This window comes from Anabrus simplex, chromosome 1, assembly GCF_040414725.1.
Source record: "Anabrus simplex isolate iqAnaSimp1 chromosome 1, ASM4041472v1, whole genome shotgun sequence".
Lineage (NCBI taxonomy): Eukaryota > Metazoa > Arthropoda > Insecta > Orthoptera > Tettigoniidae > Anabrus > Anabrus simplex.
Window position 1 is genome coordinate 702,411,021 of NC_090265.1, and position 27,147 is coordinate 702,438,167.

Genomic DNA, 27,147 nt, shown 5'->3' on the forward strand with positions numbered 1-27,147 from the left:
AGAAATGTAGGAACACGTGAAGCAATCCTGACTTTACGTCTGATCTTAGAGGATCGAATCAAGAAGGACAAGCCCACGTACATGGCATTCGTAGATCTAGAAAAGGCATTCGATAATGTTGATTGGACCAAGCTATTTATGATTCTGAAGATGATAGGGATCAGATACCGAGAACGAAGAATTATCTACAATCTGTATAAAAATCAGTCTGCAGTGATAAGAATCGAGGGCTTAGAAAAAGAAGCAGCAATCCAGAAAGGAGTGAGGCAAGGCTGCAGTTTGTCCCCTCTCCTTTTCAATGTTTACATAGAACAGGCAGTAAAGGAAATCAAAGAGAAATTTGGAAAGGGAATCACAGTCCAAGGAGAGGAAATCAAAACCTTGAGATTTGCCGATGATATTGTTATTTTATCTGAGACTGCAGAAGATCTCGAGAAGTTGCTGAATGGTATGGATGAAGTCTTAGGTAAGGAGTACAAGATGAAAATAAATAAGTCCAAAACAAAAGTAATGGTGTGCAGTCGAACGAAGGCAGGTGATGCAGAAAATATTAAATTAGGAAATGAAGTCTTAAAGGAAGTAGATGAATATTGTTACTTGGGTAGTAAAATAACTAACGATGGCAGAAGTAAGGAGGACATAAAATGCAGACTAGCACAAGCAAGGAAGAGCTTTCTTAAGAAAAGAAATTTGCTCACTTCAAAGATTGATATCGGAATTAGAAAGATGTTTTTGAAGACTTTTGTGTGGAGCGTGGCATTGTATGGAAGTGAAACATGGACGATAACTAGCTCAGAAAGAAAGAGAATAGAAGCTTTTGAAATGTGGTTCTACAGAAGAATGCTGAAGGTGAGATGGATAGATCGAATCACGAATGAAGAGATACTGAATCGAATTGGTGAGAGGAGATCGATTTGGCTAAATTTGACGAGAAGAAATAGAATGATAGGACACATCTTAAGACACCCAGGACTTGTTCAGTTGGTTTTTGAAGGAAGTGTAGGTGGTAAGAACGGTAGGGGTAGACCAAGGTATGAATATGACAAGCAGATTAGAGCAGATGTAGGATGCAATAGTTACGTAGAAATGAAAAGGTTAGCACAGGATAGGGTGGCATGGAGAGCTGCATCAAACCAGTCTATGGACTGATGACTCAAACAACAACAACAACTACAACAATAATAATAATAATAATCATCATCATCCATTTCCCTCGTCCATCTCCCGCCAGGTTGGAATGTCTATGGCACCCTTCCACCTACCTCTGTCCAACCACCATTTGACCTCCTTAACTGTGTTCCAATCTAGGTTTCTTCTTCTATTATTGATTGTTTTCAACCACCTTAGTCTGGGTCTCAGTCTTTATCCTCCTCCTATGTGGGTCTCAATCATCTGCTTTGACATCCTTTCCTCTTCCATCCTCTTAACATGTCCAAAGCATGCAAGTTTATTTCTTCTGTCGCAAAGTTTTTTCACTCCAATTTTCTTCCCGATGTCCTCATTTCTTACTCTGTCCCTTCTTGTCTTTCCTATCACACTACTTAAAAATTTCATGTCAATGACCTGGATTTTATTCACCTGTGATTTTGTCAGTGTCCACTCTGTAAGTCAGTACTGGGTAGTAGTACACCTCATACATCACCTCTTTACACTTCATTGAAACTTTCTTCCTGTCTAATAGAATGCATTTCCCTGTTGAGTTCTTTTACTGATCTCCTGCATCCTGCATCAGTTCGCTTCTGAAGTACTTGAAGTTCTCCACAATTTCAGGATTATTTCTCGTAATTTTTATAATTCCTTTCTCTTCTAGTCAACACCATTGTCTTACTCTCTTCCACACCAATTTTCATCTATAATTTTCAATAATCTTGCTCAATATGTTGAGTTACCCTTGTACTTCCTCTCTTGTTTGCTCCTCATGCCACAATATCATCATACATTCATCTGCCTACCCCCTTATTTTACCTCTGTCTCCTGCACAATTTCATCCATAACCATTACGAATAACAGTGGTGACAGTACAAAGGCGCAGTCCAGTTTTATTCCAATAATCCAAGTAAATCATTTATATTATGTGCACATGCATGCTTATAACTAGGACTTAGAAGTTGAGGACAAATCTTTTTTTCTTGAGCATCCGAAGACGAGGCCCAACATAATATATGTTCATTCTGGGTCATTGTAGGCCAGAAAATGGTGGTTTTTATTTGTCCTTTTTTTCCTTTTTTGGCGTTTTTGGCTTAATGGTTCTTTTTTTAGTCTTTGTTTAGAAAACAGAATATTTTCGCAACTTCACCTTCTTTTGGCTACATTTTTACTGCCCGTTCTCAATTCGAATCAGCATCAGTTCATCCATCACCTCTTAAAACATTTTTCTCTAGTTAATACGTACATTTGAACCCTATCTAAAGACAAAATTAAATGAAATAATGAAACTAGTACTTGAAATAAACCAGGAGTATCAAATAATGTTCAAGATAAGTGAAATATTGAAAGGAGAAAGTTCTGATGCGAGTGTTTTCGAAGAGAAAGATCTCGCTTGTTTTAAGTACGAACCCTTTCCATCAGTTGATGTGGAGAGACGTTTCTTGATGTTTCGCAACATGCTGTCTGAAAACCTACAATCCTTTACACCTAAAAACCTGGAGATGACTATTTTGATATCCTGAAAAGCCAACTGCGGTAAGGTTTCCGAATTTCAATTTCCATAACCCTAGTGTGGTTAACACTATGCACCCGGCAGTAGTAATATTACTACCAAGCGGCATGCGCCTGAGTGCCTCTGTTAGTAATTCTATTATGACGAAATTTTAAATTCAGCCACTCGAAAGCTAGTCTCGTTATTGAATTAGTTTTTGTTTTAATGTGTTGTCGATTTCCTTTAATATCGATAGGTGGTGTTATCTATTGATAGTGCTTGGTGGCACAATTTAAGTCTTTACAAAAGCAGTTCAAGAAGCAATATAAGACAACAGGGGTTAGCACTGCAAAATTTTAAATCATAAAATCCAGAAGTCACTTATATGTAACAAGGCACAAGTCCCTGAAGAGTAGCGCAGTGCTAACCCCTATTGTCTTATATTGCTTCTTGAACTGTTTTTGTCAAGACTTATCTTTTAATTTCTTTGTTTTCCTTGCATTGTTTTTGTATTTTAAATCGGCTCATGATGACCGAGATTGGTGGTCGAAACCGGTACCGCTTTTAACCAAATAAGAATGTAACACTACATTTCTTATTTACTTGTATTGAACAGGTTGAACCACTTAATTTCTTGTTTCAATTTAATTGTGATACAGTTCAATACAGATCATCATGAAATTTTTATCTTTAAGTGATTGGTGGTGCAACCTAGGGACAATATTTCATAGCCATGTGCGCTCCGCTAGATCTTACCTAATTGCTGACATACGTATTCCTTGCGCGTTCCAGTTAGATAAGCTCAAATTTATGCGCGTATATTCTAATGCTGAATTATATGTGTACCAGGCAGTACACCTCTACGACGCGAGTTCAAATCTTGCACCAATTGAAACTTCTCTACTGGAGAAACCCGGAACTTTAACAACTGAACTAACTCAACTGTGTATCAGAAGATGTCACTGTATGTTTTTGATTTGCTTTTGTTTTTCAGTGATCAAGAAGTGTGGACATTCTCTAACAGATGTCTCTACCAAAAACTATGGTATTACACTCTGGTGCAATGGAATGAACTATCTTGAAGAAATTTTGTATCCATAAGTTTTGTCTTTACTAAATTTTGTTTTGTGGTTTGTGGGTTGGCAACATTAATCCTTTCTTTCCGCCTGTTTTGAATTCAGCCAATCAGTAATTTCTGTAATTAATTTTCCTCCAATCATGCCTTTCTTCTTCAAATTTCCATGTGTAATTCTTAGTCAACCAATAAAAATTGAGTGGGTGTGTCTACTCATTCCTGAAAGGTCTCGAATTTTCCACGAGGGTATAAAAACTGCTGATTTTCTTGTCTCCGGGCCACTTCAGTAACATCTAGCTTAGTGTGTGGATATGTAGCAGGGGGCGGGGAGCGCCTCTTTCTTCGGGCAATAGATCTCCAACAAGGTAATGGCCTTTTAACATCTTTATTTCATGCTAGCTCAGCAGTTTAACTCTCGGGGAGGGTTCGAAACCTTTAATATATAAACTATTAAACATGTAAACCCTTTTCCTGGTAAACTTCAGTTTTCTTGAACTTTAATTCGGGGATAGAGTGTGCTTTACCCTCTTGAGCTCCCCTTCATTTGAAATTGAGGCGACTACGTTTTCGCGACCATTTCTTTTCTTCCTTAATGTATTTAAGTTTTCTCATACGAGTCACCTCCCTAGCTTGGGATTAGCCCCTGTATATCGGCCTAGCGCCACATAGGTTTTAACAAACTTTAGTGTAGGAGTGCAAGTACTCGCCTCCATTCAATTTTGTATTTTGGGCCATTTGTTTAACCTGTTTTGCTGAGAAGGCCCAGTAGATTGGGTATGAGGTAACCCTGCGCCAGTATAAGTGTGCCTTGAGGGAGTTAGTGTAATGTCAGTTTATAGCCTCTTAAATAGGCTTGAAAGATCGAGAGCGGGTCAGCTCTTTTTGGTATTTTGAAAGGTGCCTCGGGGAGGCGTGACATTTTGATTGTTGGGAGCTAATGCTCCATGTAATTAAGGGTTTTCTGCCCTTTGGTAAATTGTGGTTATGAGCTGAAGGCTCAGGAATTGTAACTTGGGGCACGAAGCCCAGAGCTTGTAAGAACCCGAAACTCAGGCTTTTCTTGTAAATCTACTCTGGTACCTGATTTTGTTATTTCCCCTAGTGGAAACTGGTTTAAGTTTTATCTAATCTTGGACTTCTTGATTGTGTACCTGATTTAACTTCTTGTTATTTGTTGTACGCTCAAAATTCTATGTCACCATTGTTAAGTTTTGAAAATATAACCTTTATTGAAATTTTAATTCATCTTTCGGACTTGTAGTTAGACCCATTCCAGCCCGCACCTTCTTTCACCTCTGACTTCCACGGATAACTCCGTACCAATATGATTCACAGATTTAGAATGAAAGTGTAGTGAGTCAACAGTCTGCAATCAACTCTCAAGTAGTCGATTTATGCTGTATATTGAGATATGGATATCCGCGTATATGCTGAGCAGTGCACATGATGATGACATGATTGAAGTATCCGCAAGCCATGGGAAATCTAAACCATCAGCAGTAATGGACTATAACAAATTCAAAATTGGTGTTGATAAGTCCAACCAATTGCTGGCATATTATGCATTCATAAGGAAGTTGTGGAAAAAATTATTCTTCCATCTGTTTGATCTTGCCATAGTGAATGCCTATGTATTGTACCGTAAGGCTTGTTCACAAAAACTTCTCGTATCAAAATTTTGTGAATGTTTGGCGGATGAGTTGGTGAGTAGTGTTGGGGCCGAAATTACTGAAGAATCACAAGCATCATCTACAGAAAGGTTAGTAGGTAGAGATCATTTTCCATACAGAATACCCGTAGTGGGCGCAAAGAAGGAAGGACACGCGCAGCGTACGTGCAAGGTTTGCTGCGAGAAGTCCAAACCCAACAATCGTATATTGCGGTAAAAGTGACTTAGTTCTTTGAAATAGGAGAATCCTCTGAGTGTTACCATACCAAAGCTAGGTATTGGGAATAACAATGTGTAATTCTGTTGTTCAGTGACCGAAAACAATTGAACTTTTCTGAGTGAATAAGAAATTCAATTGTGTGAACAAGGATAACAGCATGTACCAATATTGTAGCCCGAGTTTCATTCCAATGCTGAAGGTAAGCACTTTTGAATTGATTTCATGTGATAGTCCACTTTTTTCTAGAATATGTATATGAAACTGTTTATTTATACAGTAGAACCTCGATAATTCGAAATCGGTTAATTAAAAATCCCACGTAATTCGAAGAAGCTCTCGTTCCCGGAAACATGAGATACAGTTTTGCATGTTATTTAAATTGTTTATTCGAAATACGGATAATTCGTAATTCGAAGTACAATGTCGGCCCCATTACCAAAATTCAGACTTTTAATTCGAAACTGCCTTTACATTTTAAAACAATAGTATGTTACAGAGTAATTTCAACTCGAAATTTATCCGCGTCATAATAGAACGCGTGTTCCGGAACGTGGAGGGGTAGCTTCCAGCACTTACACTCACTTCAGTGGGTCAACAGTGCGCTTCATGATTGTCAAGTTGAATGAAATCGGAATTCTTTTGTATTCAACCTTTTCAGGAACGCTGTAATATCACGCAACAGGCAGTGTGCGGGAAAACAGAATGCGCGAACACTGGCGATGCCGACAGTTGACGAAAAAGCGTGGCTCCTATAATAAATTCATAGTCACCGAACAATACTGTCATTGCCGATGAAACTGCATTGCTTTATTTTAATGCGAGCCCAAACGATCTTATGGTTTTAAAGGAGAAAGTGCCAGCCGGTGAATCGTACAAGGGTCGGGGATGGGGTCATTGTAGTGCGTTGCAATTGCAATGCACGTGGAAGCGAGAAACTTTATCCCGTCGTCATAGAAAAGTTCGATAAGCTACGTTTTAAGGGCGTCAGGCATTTTCCATCCCAGTACAAAGCACCTAAAAATGCAAACAGTACAGATATCCAAAAAATAATGCATTTGCACAGGGGAACCAGCATTATTTATCCTCGTCTTTGAATTGTGTGATTTTTTTTCTTTCGTTGCGTGAGGTTATGTTCGTCAGTGATTTATCCAAGTGCATTATTTGAACATTGTAAATGCACCTTGTTGGATACATTTCGGAAATAGTTTTTCTATGGCATTGGAAAGGTTTAAACTGTGAATCGAGGTGATTGCATGTATTAATGGGTCTTAGAATACTTTGTGACGCGGGAAGTGTTTACATTTCTGAAGTACGAGAAAAGTGCCATGGCGGGAAATCGTACAAGGATAGAGTCATAGGAAAGTTTGATTTTAAGGGCATCGGGTACTTTCTGTGTAAATACAAGGCATCTAAAATGCATACAGTATAGTACTCCAATGAATAAAGCACTTGCACATGGGAGCCAGCGTAGATTTCTCCACGTCTTTGAATCGTGCTTTTTTTTTCTTTCTTTCATTGCGTGGGGTTATATTTGCCAGTGAGATATGCAAGTGCATTATTTGAATACTGTAAATGCACCTTTTTGGATACATTTTGGAAATAGTTCGTTTTTCATGGCATTTGAAAGGTATAAACTGTGAATCAAGGTTAACTGCATGCAGTAACAGGCTTAGAATATTTTGTAACGCGGCAAGGGTTGGTACTTCTGAATTGCGAATTGGCGGTTAATTCGAAATCACGTAATTCGAAGTCCGATTTTTGAGTCCCAACGACTTCGAATTAACGAGGTTTTACTGTATTGCAAACACTGACAGAACTGTTATTTTTTTCTGAGAGTTTGCTATTTGTTTTACGTCGCACCGACACAGATAGGTCTTATGGCGACGATGGGATAGAAAAGGCCTAGGAATGGGAAGGAAGCGGCCGTGGCCTTCCCCAGCATTTTCCTGGTGTGAAAATGGGAAACCACGGAAAACCATCTTCAGGACTGTGGACAGTAGGGTTCTCTGAGTGTTTAAAAAGTGCCAGCAGAGGGTAGGGATGCTATCTGGACTTGTCCGGGCTCATACTGTTAAGCCAAATACGATTCCGTTTATAGTAATTTTAATTTCTTTCTCCAGGATGTCAATTGTGGGTTCACTGAATTCATTCTAAGTGGAAAAATATTTCATTCTAAATTTTGCAAGTAGGTTTACTTTTTGAACACAAATACAGAATTCCTTTTTCAAATGATGTTAATCTAAAAATATATACTGTCTGGAAGAAGAAGTATTTCACTCATTTTTGCACTGTGCGTTGCATACCACCAGAGTTTTTCATTTTTAAATATTATATTCCTTCATTAAATATGTAATTATAACTAAAATTGTGGATGAATTCGGATCAATTTTTTTCATCCTTTTGGCCAGTTTTTAGGTCCTTTTTGGATATTTTTAGGTTTTTGTTATAGGTCTTTCTTTGGAAATTTATAGATCTTCAACTTCTGAGCCCTATTTATAACTAATGTTAGATATGTTTGGACAAGTTTTAATTTGCCATATTTTGGATCCATGGGACTGGTATGTGGTTTAAAAAAAAAAAAAATTCAGCTCACCTCCTCTGGTGATGGCCTGAAAAGAGCTTAATGACCTCAGAGAATATGAGGACCAGGTTGGCTTTTACTAGACATAAAACTAAATTGACTTACCTATATGTCTTTGTATAGGATGGTCGTTTACGGGACTGCTCATGACTTTTCATGTGACGATTCAAGAGTGTGCTAGAAGTATATCTACGTTTGCAACCTTTCACATCACACTTGAAGGGCCGCTGAAACATTCACACAATTTCAAGTAAGTACAATCTCAAGATATCTACAACTGCTTCAGCAATGGATTGAACTTTTATTCTTGATGATAATGATAACTGTCTGTTTAAGAAGAAAGGTGCTGATCATATAAAAATAAATTAAATAGGTAGTAATTAAAAAGAGGAAAAATGGAAGAAGTTAGCAATAAAATTCGTGAGCGGTCAACAGGGTTGCGCAATTATGTATATACAGGGTGAAGCGTAATTCGTGCACTCGGGCCTCGCAGCGCGACTCCTCACATGCCAGCAATAAAAAAAATGTCTCTTACAAAATTTCGTCTTGCGAGTATATCCGGTAGAAAACGGACGTTAAAGAGTAGCAACCTGGCAACACTGTAACCATATGTAGGGTAACTACCGCTGTCAGCACGTTCACGTCGTGCTGTACAGTTGGTGCAGTGGGTAGAGTTTTTGGTTGGCATGCAGGAGGTTGATGGTTCGATCCTGGGTTGAGGCGCATTTTTTATTTGCTAATTTCCATCTGACATTACCTACTGTAATACAGGAAGACACCGTTTCTGAGGTCACATGTATCCTACATTTACAACATAATAATAATAATAATAATAATAATAATAATAATAATAATAATAATAATAATAATAATAATAATAATAATACATTGAGATACGTACTAAATAGCATGCGGTTACCAGACGCAATGTTGAAAGGCAGAATTATTGGGACCATGGTGATAACACATACAAATTCTAACGGAGTTTGGACATTATTCGCAGAGCACGTTGCTAGACCTACTGGTAACGTAAGGCCCTAACGAAATGTAATGGACCTGAACGAGGCAAGAATAATAGTTGGTACTCATCTATGGGCCGCCTCTGTGGTGTAGTGGTTAGCGTGATTAGCTGCCACCCCCGGAGGCCCGGGTTCGATTCCCGGCTCTGCCACGAAATTTGAAAAGTGGTACGAGGGCTGGAACGGGGTCCACTCAGCCTCGGGAGGTCAACTGAGTAGAGGTGGGTTTGATTCCCACCTCAGCCATCCTGGAAGTGGTTTTCCGTGGTTTCCCATTTCTCCTCCAGGCGAATGCCGGGATGGTACCTAACTTAAGGCCACGGCCGCTTCCTTCCCTCTTCCTTGCCTATCCCTTCCAATCTTCCCATCCCTCCACAAGGCCCCTGTTCAGCATAGCAGGTGAGGCCGCCTGGGCGAGGTACTGGTCATACTCCCCAGTTGTATCCCCCGACCAAGAGACTGAAGCTCCAGGACACTGCCCTTGAGGCGGTAGAGGTGGGATCCCTCGCTAAGTCTGAGGGAAAAACCGAACCTGGAGGGTAAACAGATGATGATGATGATGATGATGATGACTAATCTATGGGACCATTGGAGGCGGGTACAAAGAAAACAGGTTTCACATCTAGTAGATGAAGAGGTGCGAAGAAATTCACGCCCACGACGTGGAAAGGGCGCCTTTCAAAGCTGACCAATGAAAACGATTGTTCGTCCATTCCTAGGATCGTAGTATGTAAGTGCAAATGGTTTCTAGAGGACCCACTGCAATCACTGTTGACGATTAAGATGCCAGATACCATAACACCTGGACTACATTTACGAAATAAAAAACATACGCCTCAATGCAGGATCGACCACTCGACCTCCTGCATGCTAACCCAAAACTCTATCCATTGCACCAACGGTACAGTACAACTAACTTCTGCTGACAGAGGTAGTTACCCTACATGTGGTTACAGTGTTGCCAGATTGCTACTCTTCAATGTCGTTTTTCTGCCGGATATACTCGCAAGATGAAATTTTGTAAGATACATTTTTTTTTTTTGCTGGCATGTGAGGAGTCGCGCTGCGACGCCCGAGTGTGCAAATTACGCCTCACCCTGTATATAACAAAGGTTTTCTATAGAACATACAGTCAGTCCCATGTGAATTAATTGAAACGTGGCAATAAAGTACACATTTTCATTTTTTTTCTCCAATTATTTACATAATACATAACTTGAATACCTTCTAATAACTAATATGTCCTTTGTGTTTTATAAGTTCTTTCACACAATTTGGCATTAATTCTGCAAGCTTTGAGTGCATATTTTTCAGTTCATTATCATGAAACCACACTTTCATAAGAGAATCTTTCATGCGTACTATGGTGGAACAGTCAGGTTTTGTGAGTCTCCTTTTGCAAATAGCTCACAAGTTTTCTATGGGATTTATGTCAGGAGAGGTCCCTGGCCACTCTAAAACACAAATATTGTTCTCACTGAAAAAAATTTTCACTTCCTTTGAAGTGTAGCAAGGAGCTGCAAAATTCCATCACCACCTTGAAACCTCTTCTCCAGCTCAAGAACAACTCTTCTTTGCAGTATTTGGAAGTACTGGTCAGATTTCATCATCCCTTCAACTACTACTAAGAGTCTCAATCCTTCATATGTGAAACACCCACAAAACATCTTCTGCACGGGGTGTTTTACGGTCTGTTGCAAATGATGTGAAGTTGTTGCCTCATTATTTGCTTGGCACACATACCGAACCCTCTGCCCCTGCACCTGAAAATAACTCTCATCAGACAAAAGAACTGTTTTCCAGTGTTCCATTGCCCAGTCCTGATGGCTACATCCCCACAAAAGAAGTTTCTTGCACATTTCTCCTGTTAGGTGTTTCTTTACGGGTTTGCAGGCTTTCCTTCCACCTAACAGAAGTCTACGGTGAACATTAGAAACATGCAGATTCACTAGACTAGTATAGGAAAAACAAAATGGTTTAACTGGTCTTCGACAACAGGGAAGTGTACTATTCCCCATACTATTCATCATAGTCATGGAAGAAATTCATAAGAACATTAAACAGGGATTGGGAAGACAGGCAACAAAAGCCATGTTGTTTGCAGATGATATAGTGATATGGGGTGGTGATGAAACGGAAGTGCAAAAACAATTACAGTAGATGTATGCAATCAAGAGATAGAAAAATTTGGGATGAAAGTAAGCACAGAGAAAAGTAATAATGTTATTTGCTTTACGTCCCACTAACTACTTTTACGATTTTCGGAGACGCCGAGGTGCCGGAATTTAGTCCCGCAGGAGTTCTTTTACGTGCCAATAAATCTACCGACATGAGGCTGTCGTATTTGAGCACCTTCAAATACCACCGGACTGAGCCAGGATCGAACTTGCCAAGTTGGGGTCAGAAGGCCAGCACCTCAACCGTCTGAGCCACTCAGCCCGACACAGAGAAAAGTAAAACAATAGCAATGACAGGGGGTAAGGAAGGGAGGAAGAGGAAAGATAAAATTGAATGGTAAAATTCTGGAAGTGGTTAAAAGTTTCAAGTACTTGGGAAGTGTGATCACAGAAGATGGAAACATAAGATAACCGAGGAAACTGGAAACAGAATACAACAAGCAAACAGCTTCTACCAGAGTGTAAGAGGTATTTTGTGGAACCAAGTTGTCCCGAAGAAATGTAAGAAGGTATTATATTCAACCTATTATGAACCCATACTAACCTATGCAGCTGGATCATGGACTACAACAAAACGAGAGGAGAGTAGAATACAGGCAGCGGAGATGAAATGCCTAAGAGGTATTGAGGGCAAGACCAGAAAGAATAGAATTAGAAATGAAGAGATAAGTAAAAGGACAGAAATATTGAAACTACAAGACAGGATAGAAACAACAAAGCTAAAGTGGTATAGGCATATGATGAGAATGGGAGAAGAGAGAGTCCAAAAAAAAGCTTTTTCAAAGAAGTTAACAGGAAAGAGACCACAAGGAAGACCCCGAAAGAGGTGGACAGATTCAGTGTGGGAGTGTATAGAGAAGAGGGGAGGAAAACCAAAAGATATACTTAATAAAGGAGAAGAGTGGTGGAGAGAGAGGTCCTTGATTTGCAACCCGACCCAGGAAACTGGAAATTAAGATGATGAGATTCACTCCCCTCTCCCTCAATTCACATGCCAAGTCCACAGCAGTTAGCCTAGGGTTTAATTTACTTCTCCTGAGGATAAAACTGTCATTAGTTGGTGTCATTTTCTTTTTCCTGCCACAGTTCCCAGGTTTCTTCGGTGAAACTGATCCACTTTGTTTGTACTGCTGAATAATTTTATTTATAGTGCTTATACCAACACCAAATTAAGTAGCTAACTCTCTTTGTGTCATAGAAGTATTTTGAGATGATGCTATAATCGCATTACGCTTCCTGGGACTAGTATCTATTGAAGAAATAGGTACCACCTAAAAAATTCTCCAAAGTGACTCACTTTAAAATAAATACCACTTTTATCCACAACAATCGCCACACAAATTAAATACCACTGAATAACAGTGCAAATAATGTGTAGCACACTGTCGCTAACCACGGGTAAAATAATGAAAAAATTCCATTGTTCTTCTTAATTTGCACGAGACTGTACAGGGTGTATAAAAAAATATACCAGCAAAAATATCAGGGATGCTCTTCGTGTTATATAAAGAACGATGGTGCAATTGTTCTTTTCGAGAAAATGAGGTTATTTTGTTACTTCTGGATGTGTGATTCAAATTGACAAACTCGCCATATTTGCTGTGCTAGAATGCAAATCGCTGCCTGCCGCTGTGTTTCAGGGAAGGGAGGGGAAAGTGCAGTGCATGACAGACTCAGACGGAGATAGTGAATTTCTCCTTCGTTTACTGCAGTTGCTTCCCAGCCTCAGTAGGCAGTATACCGTTTGTTCGGCCATATTGGCTACTAAGTTTGTGGTATAAATCGGTTAGAATGGATCCGTTTTGGTACACCAACAAAGAAATAGTAGATATGCACCTAGTCTATGGCACAGCAAATGGCAACGTGAGAGATTTATGACATCCATCACCCAGATCACCGCCAATCTCATTATCCAACCTTCGTGTGTATTAGCTGGTAACTGCGAGAAGGACGACAGAAGAAAACACTCATGACAATAGTGCACACATTTCAGCATCGGTTTAGTGTCAGTATTGGGTCATAATGTCCTTTCTCCTTGCCTGAACGGTGAACAATGCTACCACTTCTCACTAGAATCACTGTCTGGTTTATGGGAAGATGTTCCCCTGGATATTTGGCAGCAAATGTGGCTGTGTCATAGTGGTGCTCCACTGCATTTCACTCGCTGCATCGCGCAACACTTAAATGATCATTATCCAGGGAGATGAGTAGGCCGTGATGGGCCAGTTAAATGGTCTCCGCGCTAGACCGATTTAACTCCCATGGGCTTTTCTTGTTACCTGAAGATTTTAATATTTGAATTGTAAATAAACTTATAGGTATTGACTAGGTGGAACCATCTTACAAAACTGTACAAAATTATGTTGATATCCTCTTAGTCAATACTACAATATTTTACATCCAATTAAGACGAAACTCGACCTGGCATAGCGTTTTACTCAATAAGACATGTATATGATAAATTAAAAACATCAGACACACTAAACGAAATGTTAGTTAAAAAGTTTTTTCTTAAAAAGCACGATGTAATTATTTTTCAATGTTTTGGCTGTCCCTTGGTGTAGTTCAACTAGTACCTGAAAACTGTTGGCTTAGTTATGTTATGGGCTGATATAAGCTGTTTTTGAAGTTGAACTGTCTGATTTCTAGCGTTCAGTGGCCCACATGTATCACCTGTGAACTACACCAAGGGACAACCAAAATAATGAAACAAAAAAGGCCTCCAACTAAAGACTGTTTCAACGATCACCATCTCACAGTTTTTAATTTTCATCATGCTTTTTAAGAAAAACTTTTAAACTAACATTTCATTTCCTGTGTCTGATGTTTTTAATTCATCATATATGTCTTACTGAGGATGACCATGTCTTATACCGACATCCCCAAGGGTCAAACCAGTGGACTGTCAGATAAACGGCAGCCGGGACTCGACCCCAGAGTATCAAAGAGGAATAAGCCAGTATAAGAATATGAGTTAGTAATAAGGGACATTATAATTGTATGTTAATTCTAGTATAATTGTTGGACTGAAGGAGAAATATTTCAGTAAGTCAGAATTAAGGAAGAGCCTTAGTTAAGGTGGAGAGCTTGCCTCACGTGCCTGCAATAACATGTTTACGAGAGCGGATGTTTGTTACTGACAAACCAGTGTCTAAGCAGTCCGTACAGATGTACTCTGTCTAACCGACAAAGGGATCAAAGCTTACATCCCCAGTGCAGTTGTCCTCTAGCCTCTAGGTGATAGAGATATTAGTATCCAGAGGGCAGCACTTACTAGGACAAATAGCAAATAGCTAGGTAATGCCGTTAGTCCAGCCCCTAAGGTAGTGGGAAGGGACTGACCTTTGCTTGACTGAGGGTAGATAAAACCCGAAACCAAGATGGCAGAAGGGCTCTCTCGATCAGTTACTCGTGCTCACTTGACAGAGAATTAGACGCAGTTGTACGTAAAGTGCAGGGAGGCAGAGTTCAATCTTAGCGCATAGCAGTAGGCTAGTGAGCAAGCTCCCGTCAGACCAACGTAGTGAAAACTTGTATATATCTTGTACATAGTAGTTGTCGTCATCCTGATTAATAAAGGAAGTAGCTTTTACTTGATCTTTTTATTTTGAGAGTTCCGGGACTAAGTACGCACCTACTAATGACCTCCCTACAGGACCACTCGGCAGGAAAAGTAGTACGCCAACATCAACAGCCGGTGACCGACCACTAGAACGTCTCGCAGGACAGGTAGGTCATGCAAAGCATATGCCGGGTCAAAACATGTCCATGTAAAGTTTCGTCTTAATTGGATGTAAAATACTATAGTATTGACTTGGAAGGATATCAACATAATTTTGTACAATTTTGTAAGAAGTTCAACTGTCAATACGGATCTAACATGAAATTCATAGTAAGTAATAGGTAGAACCAAATATACTAGTTTTTCAACTTGTGTAACATAATTGTCAATATGGATCCAAAATGAAATTAATTTAATTTAATTTCTCTTACAATGTCGTGAGTAAATAAATGCACGACCGTGTGGTGGCACTGATGCATCTTTGTGCACGTTAAATAATAAAGAATGCTATCGAGACCAACAAACGAGAGGAGAAATAATAGGGTGCATTTCTTGACTGACAAGTGCATTTTATTTACTGTGTGTGCAATTACAGCTAATTAAATTGTGGATACTGCCTGTAAGGGAAAAGGAAAATTCTGCGAGAGTCGAATGAAGAAACTTGTGTATTCCCACCAAGCATTATCAGCATTATCTCCGTCTCCGCCTGTCATACACCCCACTTCCCCTCCCTTCCCTGAAGCACAGAGGCGGGCAGCAGTCTGTGCTCTAACACAGCAAATATGGCAAGTTGGTCAATTTGAATCACGCGCCTGGAAGTGAAATTTTCTTGAAAAGGAAAATTTTCTCTGCCAATCCAACTGCACCAGCGTTTTCATATAAGACAAAGAGCATCCCTGATTTTTTTGTTGGTATAATTTAGATTCACCCTGTATAATATGTAAAAAAAAAAGGATAAAAAAACTAAAATTACAAGAAAACATGCTTTTTGCAATGGTTAAGGTTATGTATGATAGAACACAAAGAAAGACTTAACTTCCCTTCTGAATTTATACGCGATCCTTAACTGGAACTTTATTATCACACCATAATTAGTCTATGAAAGTATTGTGAATCACATGTGTGCATGTCACTGTTATGTTGTAGAGCATTTGAGTATACAATTTTTTTCAGCTGAAATGGAAATAATCTTCTTCCTCCTCCTCCTGACCTTCCCAGGTTACTGAGGCCAGAAATTGATGTGAATTTGACCTAGATGGTGGTGGTCATTATTGTTTTAAAATGAATTACAACTAGGCAACCATCCTCCACACAACGCTAATCAGAGAGTAAAAATGGAAGGGATCTGACACTTCGAAAAACGAAGGTATCGGCAAAAGAAACATGAGGGCAACGAAGGGCGTAAAAATGAAAGTCTCCCTAGGCCTCTAGTGCTCTAATATTGTTAGATCAGAAAAGAACAAGAGCTGACGAAGGGAGGACGGATAGGATAAACGAATGCGATGAGCCTGGCACAAGTAAGTGGAAGCAATGCCAGGACTCAGCTGAGGGCCCCACGGTGGCCAACCAACGCTCCAGGTTCAGAGCACCTGGGACCATTTTCAGTTGCCTCTTATGACAGGCAGGGGATACTGTGGGTGTTATTCTATTGCCCCCTCCCATACGGGTTAATGAATTCGACCCAGTTTTATGGCCGGATGCCCTTTCTGAAGTAACCCTATGCGGAGGGTGTTTCTGTGGTGGTTGGTTTGTTGTATGTAGATGTGTATTAAGGCTATCACAAACACCCAGCTCCTAAACTGGAGGTAACCATACGCAGTTAAAATTCCCAACCCAGCTGGGAATCAGACTTGATGCCATCTGAACTGAAGGCCTGACCATTCAGCCAAAGATGCCAAAATTAAAACAGCTGAGGTGAGTGGCTCCGACGGTTGAGGCGCTGGCCTTCTGACCCCAACTTGGCAGGTTCGATCCTGCCTCAGTCTGGTGGTATTTGAAGGTGCTCAAATACATCAGCCTCGTGTCAGTAGATTTACTGGCACGTAAAAGAACTCCTGCGGGACAAAATTCTGGCATCTTGGCATCTCCGAAAATTGTCAAAATAGTAGTTAGTGGGACGTAAAAACAATAACATTAAAATTATTAAATTAAAACAATGACAAAATATTATCCAGACATTTTCAGTGTTGGATTCAGCATTAGCTATTTTAAATAAATAAATAAAAAAAGTAGCATTCACTTCTCATTCTTTTCTTTTCAGTACAACAATCAATGTGTTTCTTTTATAATAGAGGCATAAGCTATATGTATGAAAATAAAGCTGGTATTAAAACTTTGAAATTAAATCCAAAGTTGTTGTTATGCAAATACTAGTGAAAGATGTCAACAAGTTTGTCAACTTTTAAAATATGTGGAAGAAGAAGAATACTGAATATTTTCATAACCTGTTTGTAGACAGCTGTTTAGACAATCTTGAGAAAATGATTTCATGCTGAAATATGTAAGAAAATTTAAAATGCAATATAATTCAAGTTCTAATTATTAAGTAACTCTGGCCAGTGCTACCTGCTTTGGGATGGACTAGACCGTACAGTTAATGACTCAAAGCAGAGTGTTAGGCTGCAGTAAAAAAATGTGACTCTCTAAAGGAGCCAATGGCTTCAGATGGAGGAGCTCCTTTAGGTGGGTGCTAGTCCTCCATGCCATTGAAATCCATCATCATTATCATCATCATGATGAATTCTTTTCAGCAAGCCGGGTAGGATGTTTAAGAACGATGTGCCTCCATTTATTGCGGTCCTGGTATGCTGCTTTTCTCTCTAGGGCATCCCATGTTTCCCCTCTCTTCTCTAGGTCTTCTCTTATCTGATCTAACCACCTTTTTCTAGGGCATCCAATTGGTCTTCATCCCGGATCATTCTAGTCCCCTGCATTCGCTTAACGTGTCCTACCACTTCAGCCTTCAGCATTTGTTCTCCAGGTTTGGGGCAGTCTCGATGAAAACTGGGAGTTAGCTATAAAGTGGCGCGCCTATTCCAATAATAGCCTATATGAAATGTCAAAGTGGATCACGACAAGATGAGGGTGCAATGGAGGTCAATGATTCACCATACGACCCAGCAGCTCCAAGGATAAAGGCAACAGAAAAAGATAATTCAAGTAATTCTTACATTAAATTTTCTGTGGATCAATGGTATTGTGGGCCTTTGGGTCCTGAGCAAACCTGGGAAATGTAGTCAGATTCTTGAAAAGCAGAAGAAAGTCTATTTGACGCTTATGTCATACGATGCCAGCATGTAAGAGATCTACGGTGACCCATTTGGTGTTTACACAAAATTAATTAAAAATCACCCACCCACTGATCACCAAACAAAGAAAATGGAATGTCAAAACTGACACATGGACACCCTAATTGGCATCAAATAAAAAGGCCTCCAAATGATAACAAAGGCCAAATGATTAGAATAGATTATCATCTTTAATAGTGGCAAAGTTAGAGCTCTTGGCCCTTTCTTACACTTAACCATTGTTTCACAATTTGACTACAATGCTACAAAATTAAACAGTACAACAACTGATAGTAATAATAATATAATAGAAAAACATTAACTCTTGAAAACTAACCCTGATATGTAATTATAATCTAAATACATTCATTAAAAAGGAAGCCCTACTTTGCAGTGTCGACTTTGTTAAATGTTACAAAAAATCTTTCCAGTCTGTGAATCACACAATTTCAATACAAATGATAACAATATAACATCCAGTAAAAAGTACACACTTTTATACAAAGAATGACATGTTTCGTTCTACAAGAACATCCACAGATTCTATCAAATCACTTAAAACATGCGTATATGTGTACAGTATTGTTTATACTGCGTTGCAACCTAAACAAAAAAGACCTTTTCTCCAAGTCATGAGTTTATGAACTGAAGTGCCAAGAGCCTAAACTAAGAACACAAAAATGCGATCAGATACAATCGCCATTATTCAGTCTTTGGTGAGCACATATGACAGTTCACACCATTTCACAGACATCAACACAGATCTAAAAAATTTACACATAGAAAATAACAGTAAATCTTTGAATATTAAGGAAGCAATCAAAATTTACATCTCAAGAAAAGCTAACAAAACCAACCTAAATGACCATACACATTTAAAAAATTCTCCCCTCTTCATGCTACTTAACATCTGGATGGCAATTACTCTTTAAATTATATTTTTCATTATAAATAACATCTTTATAGATACTCAATTCCATACTTTATTTAACCCAAATCATTAATTTGCATTTGACCATAGCCCACCTGGTGGCCATGATCGCTACGGCGTTGAAGTCAAAATGGTCGAACACCGTGGTTAGCCGGTTCGAGTCCCATTGGTCGAAAAAAATTTCACCATCAGAATGTTGGCCCCGGCAGGGTAGGGGAGGTGGTGGTATACAATTTCTGATCACTAGATTGCATGCCAAAAGCCTGGATTAAATTCCAAACCTATCCACAGTGCTCATATGGAGCGAGGCATATGACGCTGCTGATGGTGATTCGTCTGTCAAATGGAGGCGTTAAGCCTTGAGCAGACCCCTTGGTGCTATGCGACAGGAGTAGGCTATGTGTCGGCACTGGTATTCACCCTCTCCCTTCCTACTACCACATATCACGTCATTCATTTCATTTCATTGACTCCTCTGATGAAGTTGACGTCAGGAAGGGCATCCAGTCATAAAAACCTGCCATGACAGATTCATCTCACCTCATACCCAACCCCATAAAGAAACGGGACAAGGGTTGGACAAACAAACATGAACTTGCATTTGTCCATGTTACAAATACATTACAACATGAAGGAGGTAAATAACCTCTACCCTCTCAATAGATAGAACGAAGGATCCACATAACTCCCCTCGCTACTCCCCTGCTTCCCCCCTCCCCCTCCACGGTACAGAATACTAGTTTACATGAAGAAAGAATTAACCTTCTCTTCCCTATCCAACAGGAAGGATCCACAATGCTCCCCTCTCCGTGGAACGGTTTCCTATACCCCAAAAAAACTTTCCACTAGTCCCACCATGACCACAGTCTTGAAACTGTGATGCAGCCAATGGACTATGCTTCTGATGATGCTTGTTGTTTAAAGGGGCCTAACATCTAAGGTCATCGGCCCCATGGACTATGCTTTGACAGGCAAGAAAAGTACAGATGTATTTCATTAAATTAATACGGTGGCGGTTGAATTATAATACAATCATTTTTGCTAATACTTGTTCATATTATAACCTAAGTTCCATCAATGGAGAGTGTAGCGGTGGTTCGAGACTACGCGTACACAATAACAATAATAAGTATAATAATAATAATGATAATACGAATATAATAAATGTTGACATAAAATGTGAATAAGGAAATAGTTGTAAATAATATAGACACTTAACAATATGAATAAGGAAATAGTACAATGACGCTGCGGCGGAGAATTCATATCAAAACATGGAAACGTGACGAGTATCTTTCGATACACAATATTAAATCAAATACAAGGGAACACTTACAGGCCTAAAAATGACAACTAAGAGAGGGGAGTGGAAGGTGTTGGAAGCCCTATGAGGTCCATGGGGACGTATGACGTTATGGGGGAGAAATGACTTACAATAATACACCCAACAGACAAATAATTATTGAGAAAATGAACATACAATTATAAATGAACTGCGGATTAACTGATACTTGAGATACAAAACAAAAGATGTGTAAGGGAAACAATTAGGCTCTTCGGTCACAAACAAACTTTGACATAGAGATTCACATTAAAAGTTAAATTTACAGAACGAAAACTTTGACACAGAGGTTTACATTAAGGTTAAATTTACAGAATGAAAGGAGGCAACCTCGAACGAAACAAAATTAATTACACTATTCAAGAAAGTGTATCAGTTACTTACAATTACAACCAGACTTAGAAAAGAAGGTCTGCCTCTGAAAACAACATGTTGCGGACTAGCATAATCGCTAAGTCATATAAATGCTCTATTTTGGAAAATGTGGAAAACTAGAGGAAACTCTGGCACAAAAGATGATACTCTACATAATTACTGAAGTTACATTAAGTGGGAATAGTCTGAAACACAAGAATGCATTTTAAATAACATAAGGCCGGCTGAAGACCCATTGCGGGACGGACCCAAAACGCGTCCGCCCGCTGTAGTGCTCCAAATTCAAAGATGCGGACAAAGTAACTCGCACACGGGAGGAGCCACAAACAGGAAATAGAGTGATTACAAATAACCAATAGCAACACTCCAGTTTGCCACATTCACCAATTAAAAATCCTAATATACTGGCCAATAAAAACACTTGAATTATGGCCAATGATAATTATCTTCTGGAATAATCTTTTCTGCTGACTTTGCATCTTCGCGGATATTACAAAACGACAGGAAAGGGCCACTTACACGTGGCACACCCTGCCTCACAAGTCATGTATAAAAATTCCACATCCCTTTCTATAGTTAACAAAATAATACAATTTAAATCAGGAAATGTAAAAGAACATAAACCTTCTTCATAGTCCATTTCCTCATAGGCCTAAATATGTTATAATTTTTAAATAAGCTACATACAATAATTTGCTTTGCATAAATTCTTCAGTTTTTGAAATGTTTTTGTTTACCCAAAATGATGACAAGACAAAATTAAATGATAACAAGACAAAATTTATATCACAAGGACTTCTGTTGCTTTACTGATTTCTGTTCATTGCTGTTCAACAACGGCCACAGAGAGTTTATGCAATGTAAACAATACTGTACATATATACGCATGTTTTAAGTAATTTGATAGAATCTGAGGATGTTCTTGTAGAACGAAAGGTGTCATTCTTTGTATAAAAGTGTGTCCGTTGGTTTTTTTTTTACTGGATATTATATTGTTATAATTTATATTGAAAGTGTGTGATTGACAGACTGGAAAGATTTTTTGTTACATTTAATCTAAATACAAAAATATTTGATGATTATAATAGTTTTGAAACTAATTCTAATACATAATTACCATCTTGTTACATTAACTGAACATTAACTCAAACATTCATATCTCAGTTATTCCACGAGTCAATTTGATAAATCAAGCAAGTACCTTTGGCAGTTCACTTTGAATTTGTCCCAAATGTTGGGAGGAAGAGAATTCCATGACCTAGTAGCAGAGATTGCAAAAGAGCAGTAATGCAGTGTAAACTAAGAGAGGAACCAAACTGTGCACTGTGATGATTTGATGAGAGGAATTTCAAGTATGAAGAAAGGTAATTTGGTTCATCTGAAATGAGTATTCTGTGGAGGGATTAACAAGTTGAGTTTACAATGGTCTTGCACAGGTTGCAGGCATTTAAGATGAAGTTCATGAGGTCCATGAGGTCTTGATCTAAGACGCTGGCAGGCTGGATGATAGCAAAACAGAAGACATACCTAAGATGTCACTGACTTATTCTCCTCTTTCCTGGCAGCTATTTCTCAACTGATGCAGGGAGGTGCTATACTGGCAAGAGAGTGAAGCTTTCCAGAGGTGTGGGAGGCAAACAGCCAGTGATAATTCAGCATGTCTCGTTGAGTGCCACATCCACGGTTTCGGCATGGCAGGGCTTTTGCCATACTGGTCAAGCGTATTCAGATGCAGAACAGCACAGTGCAAGGGCAGATACCTTTACTACATCTAGGTGTGCACCCCAAGCTGTCAACTTCCGTACGATGTTATTTCTAGCAGCCATTTTCTACTTGATGTTCGACAAGTGCTTTCAGAACATCAAAGCACAGTCAAGAGTAACTCCCAGATATTCGGGGGTACTGCAGCGTTAGAATGGAACGCCTCCCCAATTGACTTTCAAAGTGAATCAAGGGATCAGTCTACTTTTCTTTCAGAGGGTGCCTGGCAAGGTAGTGTAACTATGTTGTTAAATTTCTGTTCAAATACTGTACTTACCTTCTTAACACTTACGCAAAAAATGTTATAATTTACAATCAACTTACTTTCCCAATGTGCATGTTAAGATGGGCTCTGAGCCTGTACGGTCTAGAAAACACCGCATCACAACCATCATATGGACATTCATGGGGTTTGTTTTCTTGGAATCTGTTTTGCTGCTCCTTGTAAGTTTTGTTCACAACCTTCTTACGTGTGTTCATCTCTGATTTGATACAAAGTCTGATCATCACGAAAGAACCAAATTACACCTGGGGGAAAAAAAGCAATTATACTAACAAACCTGCACCACCAACAATGATTATTATAAATGCACATCTCCTGGCAGGAGGCAAGAAAATAGGATAGGAATATATACACAGAATAAATAAACTGACAGGTTAGTGTAGCTGGAAAATGAAAAGTAAGAACGTATAATCACATAAATAAAATTTAGATTACATTTTTAATCTTGCGAAAAGAATAATACAAGTACTTTTAGCAACTGGTAACAGTTCTAAATTTTCAGTTAATTTCTTCCCTCATTTTAGTATTCCTGATTAGATTTAAAATATATTTGTTTAGATGTTTTATGTAATTCATTGTCAATGGTAAATCACCATTTATACGGTATATGTAAAAACGAAATAAAGTTTTCCTGATTGGAGATAATTGTACAACAGGGGAATTTCAAAATGAAAAAATATGTAAGCTCATTTTATCCCAAGATAAACAGTGTGAAAATTATCATCAATTTGATGCTGTTACTGTACGGTACCCCTTGTTCTAGGGCAGCTATCCCTAGTGGATTCTCTCTCTCTGGTTTATTCCAGGCTTTTACAAACAAATTTCTGATGTAGGGCTATGTCTTGGAGTGCATGCTACTTGTTTAACATCGCACCAACACATCAAAGGATGGGAAAGGGCTGGGATTGGGAAGGTAGCGAGCAGCCATGGCCTTAATTAAGATACAGTCCCAACATTTGTCTGATGTTAAAATGGGAAACCGTGGAAAATCATCTTCAGGGCTGCTGACAGAGGGATTCAAACCACTATATCCCAAATGCAAGAACACACTCTCACCGCATGGCCAACTCGCTCAGTATGCTTAATATGACCACTACATTTTAAAAACAAACAAAAAAGTCAATAATTATTATTTTTAATACACAGTGGTTAAATGTGATTAACAACTATGAGAGTGCATGGAATGGAAAGAAACCTCTTTATAATTTGCTTTACGTCACACCGGCACAGATAGGTCTTATAGCAACTATGGGATAGATTTTGCTATTTGCTTTACGTCACACCGACACACATAGGTCTTATGGCGACGATGGGATAGGAAAGGCCTAGGAAAGGGATGGAAGCGGCCGTGGCCTTTACTAAGGTACAGCCCCAGCATTTGCCTGGTGTGAAAATGGGAAACCACGGAAAACCATCTTCAGGGTTACCGAAAGTGGGGTTCGAACCCACTATCTCCCAAATGCAAGCTAACAGCTATGTGTCTCAAACTATGCAGCCACTCGCTTGCTCTGGAAAGAACCAAACAAGTTATTCAGATATATAAAATTAAGTTCCCAGAAGGAAACAACATTTGATTTCACAGAATATGAAGCCATACTGGGGCAAAATACCCAACTTCACTATTCAAAAGAGCCTGAATACTTCAATATTTGCAACTGATGAAATTAAACTATGATTCCCTTCTGGGTACTTCATTTTTCATATATAAAAGTCAAAGGCAGGCATTTATACAAGCAGAGGCAGTTATCTCCCCTACAGTACCATCAGTGCATGTCCTGCAAAGGAGGCTCGCAGTGATGTCTCAATGGTGCACCAGCTGCCAGAGTCCTGGAAATCCAACAGATGAGCCCATTGCTACACTACCGTGAAACTCAGGTAATTTCACAACTGAAAAGGCCTAAAGACCTTGGACACTTTTATATCACATGTAGCAACACAATTGGGATCACAAAATACAGGTTCTTTCACTCAAAGTGGGGCCGGCTGGTCGGCGCAGCACAGCGGGTAGATGGGCGAGATGAAGGTCAGACAAGCACACGGCAACTCGCTGAGCTTGGGGCCAGGAGAGCGCCCGTATGGATTGCACGTAAATAACAAGCACACATAATAACGCATAATCACAGTAAAATAATTTCTCACCCTGTCACAGAAGATATTGAAAATTTCCTCCACCTGCATCTACACATTTCTGGCTTCATCTAAGGAAATTTTCATTCATACACATTAGTTCATCTACCGAGACAGCCTCAATTTCTCTTGTTATATTTTGAGTTCATCCAAAGTGCGAGGGTTTGCTGCATAAACCTTATTTTTCAATTTTCCCCATAAATAAAAATCGCAAACTGTAAGATCTGGGGCACAATGGTTTACTGTTGTCAAAATTTCCTCAATTAAACTTAATGACTTGTTAGCCGTATATGCGGTTCCCAAGTCCAGCTGCTGCCAACACTCCTATTTTCACACTCTACATGAACTCAGACAAAATATAACAAGAGAAATTGAGGCTATCTCGGTAGATGAACTAATGTGTATGAATGAAAATGTCCTTAGATGAAGCCAGAAATGTGTAGATGCAGGTGGAGGACATTTTCAACATCTTCTGTGACAAGTTGAGAAAATATTTTATTTTGATTATGTGTTATTTTGTGTCCTTGTTATTTATATGCGATTTATACAGGCGCTTTTCTGGCCCCTAGCTCAGCGAGTTGCCATGTGTTCGTCTGACTTTCAGCTCGCCCATCTACCTGCTATGCTGCAACCGACCGGCCCGAATTTGAGTGAAAGACCCTGTAGAATAAACACAATGACATGTCAGAATGAGAAGTGGAAGCATCAGTAAGAAAAGATGAGGACAAAACAACACCGAACGAGTTGGTTGTGCGGATAGCGGCACGCAGCTGTCAGCTTGCATTCGGAAGATAGTGGGTTCAAACCCGAATGGTGGCAGCCCTGAAGATGGTTTTTTGTGATTTCCAATTTTCAGACCAGGCAAGGGCTGGGGCTGTACCTTAATTAAGGCCACAGCCGCTTCTTCCTCACTCCTAGCCCTTTCCTATCCCATCATCGCCATAAGACTTATCTGTGTCGGTGTGACTTGCAAAAAAGACAATCTCCACATCTCCATATACTACCATCTTAAGACAGGCTTTCTCTTCACCGATCTCAGTTCTTTAACATCTATTTCTTCTGAGCCCCCAATGATTTCATTTCTACTTCCCAGCTCCATCAGCAGTGCAAACATTAACACTCATCGAGGGAACATCTTGAAAGATTTCCAGTCTTGATCCAGGAAGAATAAGATGAAAGGAAAACTGGATAAATACAAGATAAGAGATGAGAAAAAAAGATAAAGATGAATACACGTGGTACAAGACTAGGGATCCAGGACAAACACAAAAGGAGAAAAGGGGCCCAAAACATCCATTTAGATCTAGGAAACAGATGGTGAGCAATGACTTACCATGTAAGAACGCTCAAAAGAAAGACAAGGGGCCCGAAAGTTTCAACTGTCGAATAATAATGGTCTTGGTCTTTGTTGACTAGTAGACGCTGTGTGAGGCAAAGGGAGTGGGGAGACAGACAAACAAGAGAATGGAAAGAAAGGAACAATTACCTAATGTTAAGGCCAGGGACCTCTCTCATCCCGAGGACCAGTTGATGAACACTGGAATCTCTGAGGGCAAGAGGGTGTGAAGTTGGGGGTAAATCTTTAGGGACTTACCTGTGAAACAATCATCAAACAGTTTGATGGCCTCTGGTGTGAATGAGGACAGGAAGATCCATATTAGGGGTTTCAAAGGACACAGTGGCCGCATATTCATTTGGCTTGAGTGTTGATAGTTAAGCCAATGTAGAAAGTTGGTATACTGACAAACTGTGTAAGCAAACAACTAAGCCGGTGGCAACAGAAGAACATTGATCTGCAGGAGTCTGCAGTGCATTCCAGCTGTTTTGCCTAAGGTGCGTATTGTATAGCTCTTCTCAGTGCCCCAGCTGGCCCTGACAGTGCTTCCATTAGCTGGCCATACACGGACAGATTATTTTCGCAGGTCTCGCCTTTGGGGCCAGATCCGATAGGCCGCCTGCCAGGCGTGACTTTCAGAGACCTGGCCTGCTGCTCGCCATCGACTGTGATACGAAGCCTGTCGTGTTGTGCAACATAATCTGTCAACATTCCAGACCCTCCCGTTAATGGAATGATCCCTTTGTTCTCGGCAGACCAAGCCT

The 27,147-nt window shown here is 39.5% G+C and overlaps 1 protein-coding gene across 7 annotated transcripts in view; it reads right to left on the bottom strand.

Annotated features, from left to right (window-relative positions):
• LOC136857361 (uncharacterized) overlaps nt 1-27,147 on the bottom strand; it is a 169,166-nt gene that overhangs the window by 107,114 nt on the left and 34,905 nt on the right. For 4 of the 7 annotated variants that reach the window (XM_067135977.2, XM_067135976.2, XM_067135979.2 and 1 more), the window contains exons 2-3: nt 22,962-23,165; nt 8,289-8,410 (exon numbers count right to left, since the gene is read on the bottom strand). The exons of 1 other annotated variant lie outside the window; for it this stretch is intronic. In XM_067135977.2, the coding sequence (XP_066992078.2) occupies nt 8,289-8,410; nt 22,962-23,144 (305 nt within the window). In that variant the 5' untranslated portion in view covers nt 23,145-23,165. The remainder of the gene's footprint in view (nt 1-8,288; nt 8,411-22,961; nt 23,166-27,147) is intronic. 2 more of the 7 variants (XM_067135978.2, XM_067135980.2) reach the window with 2 other exon arrangements.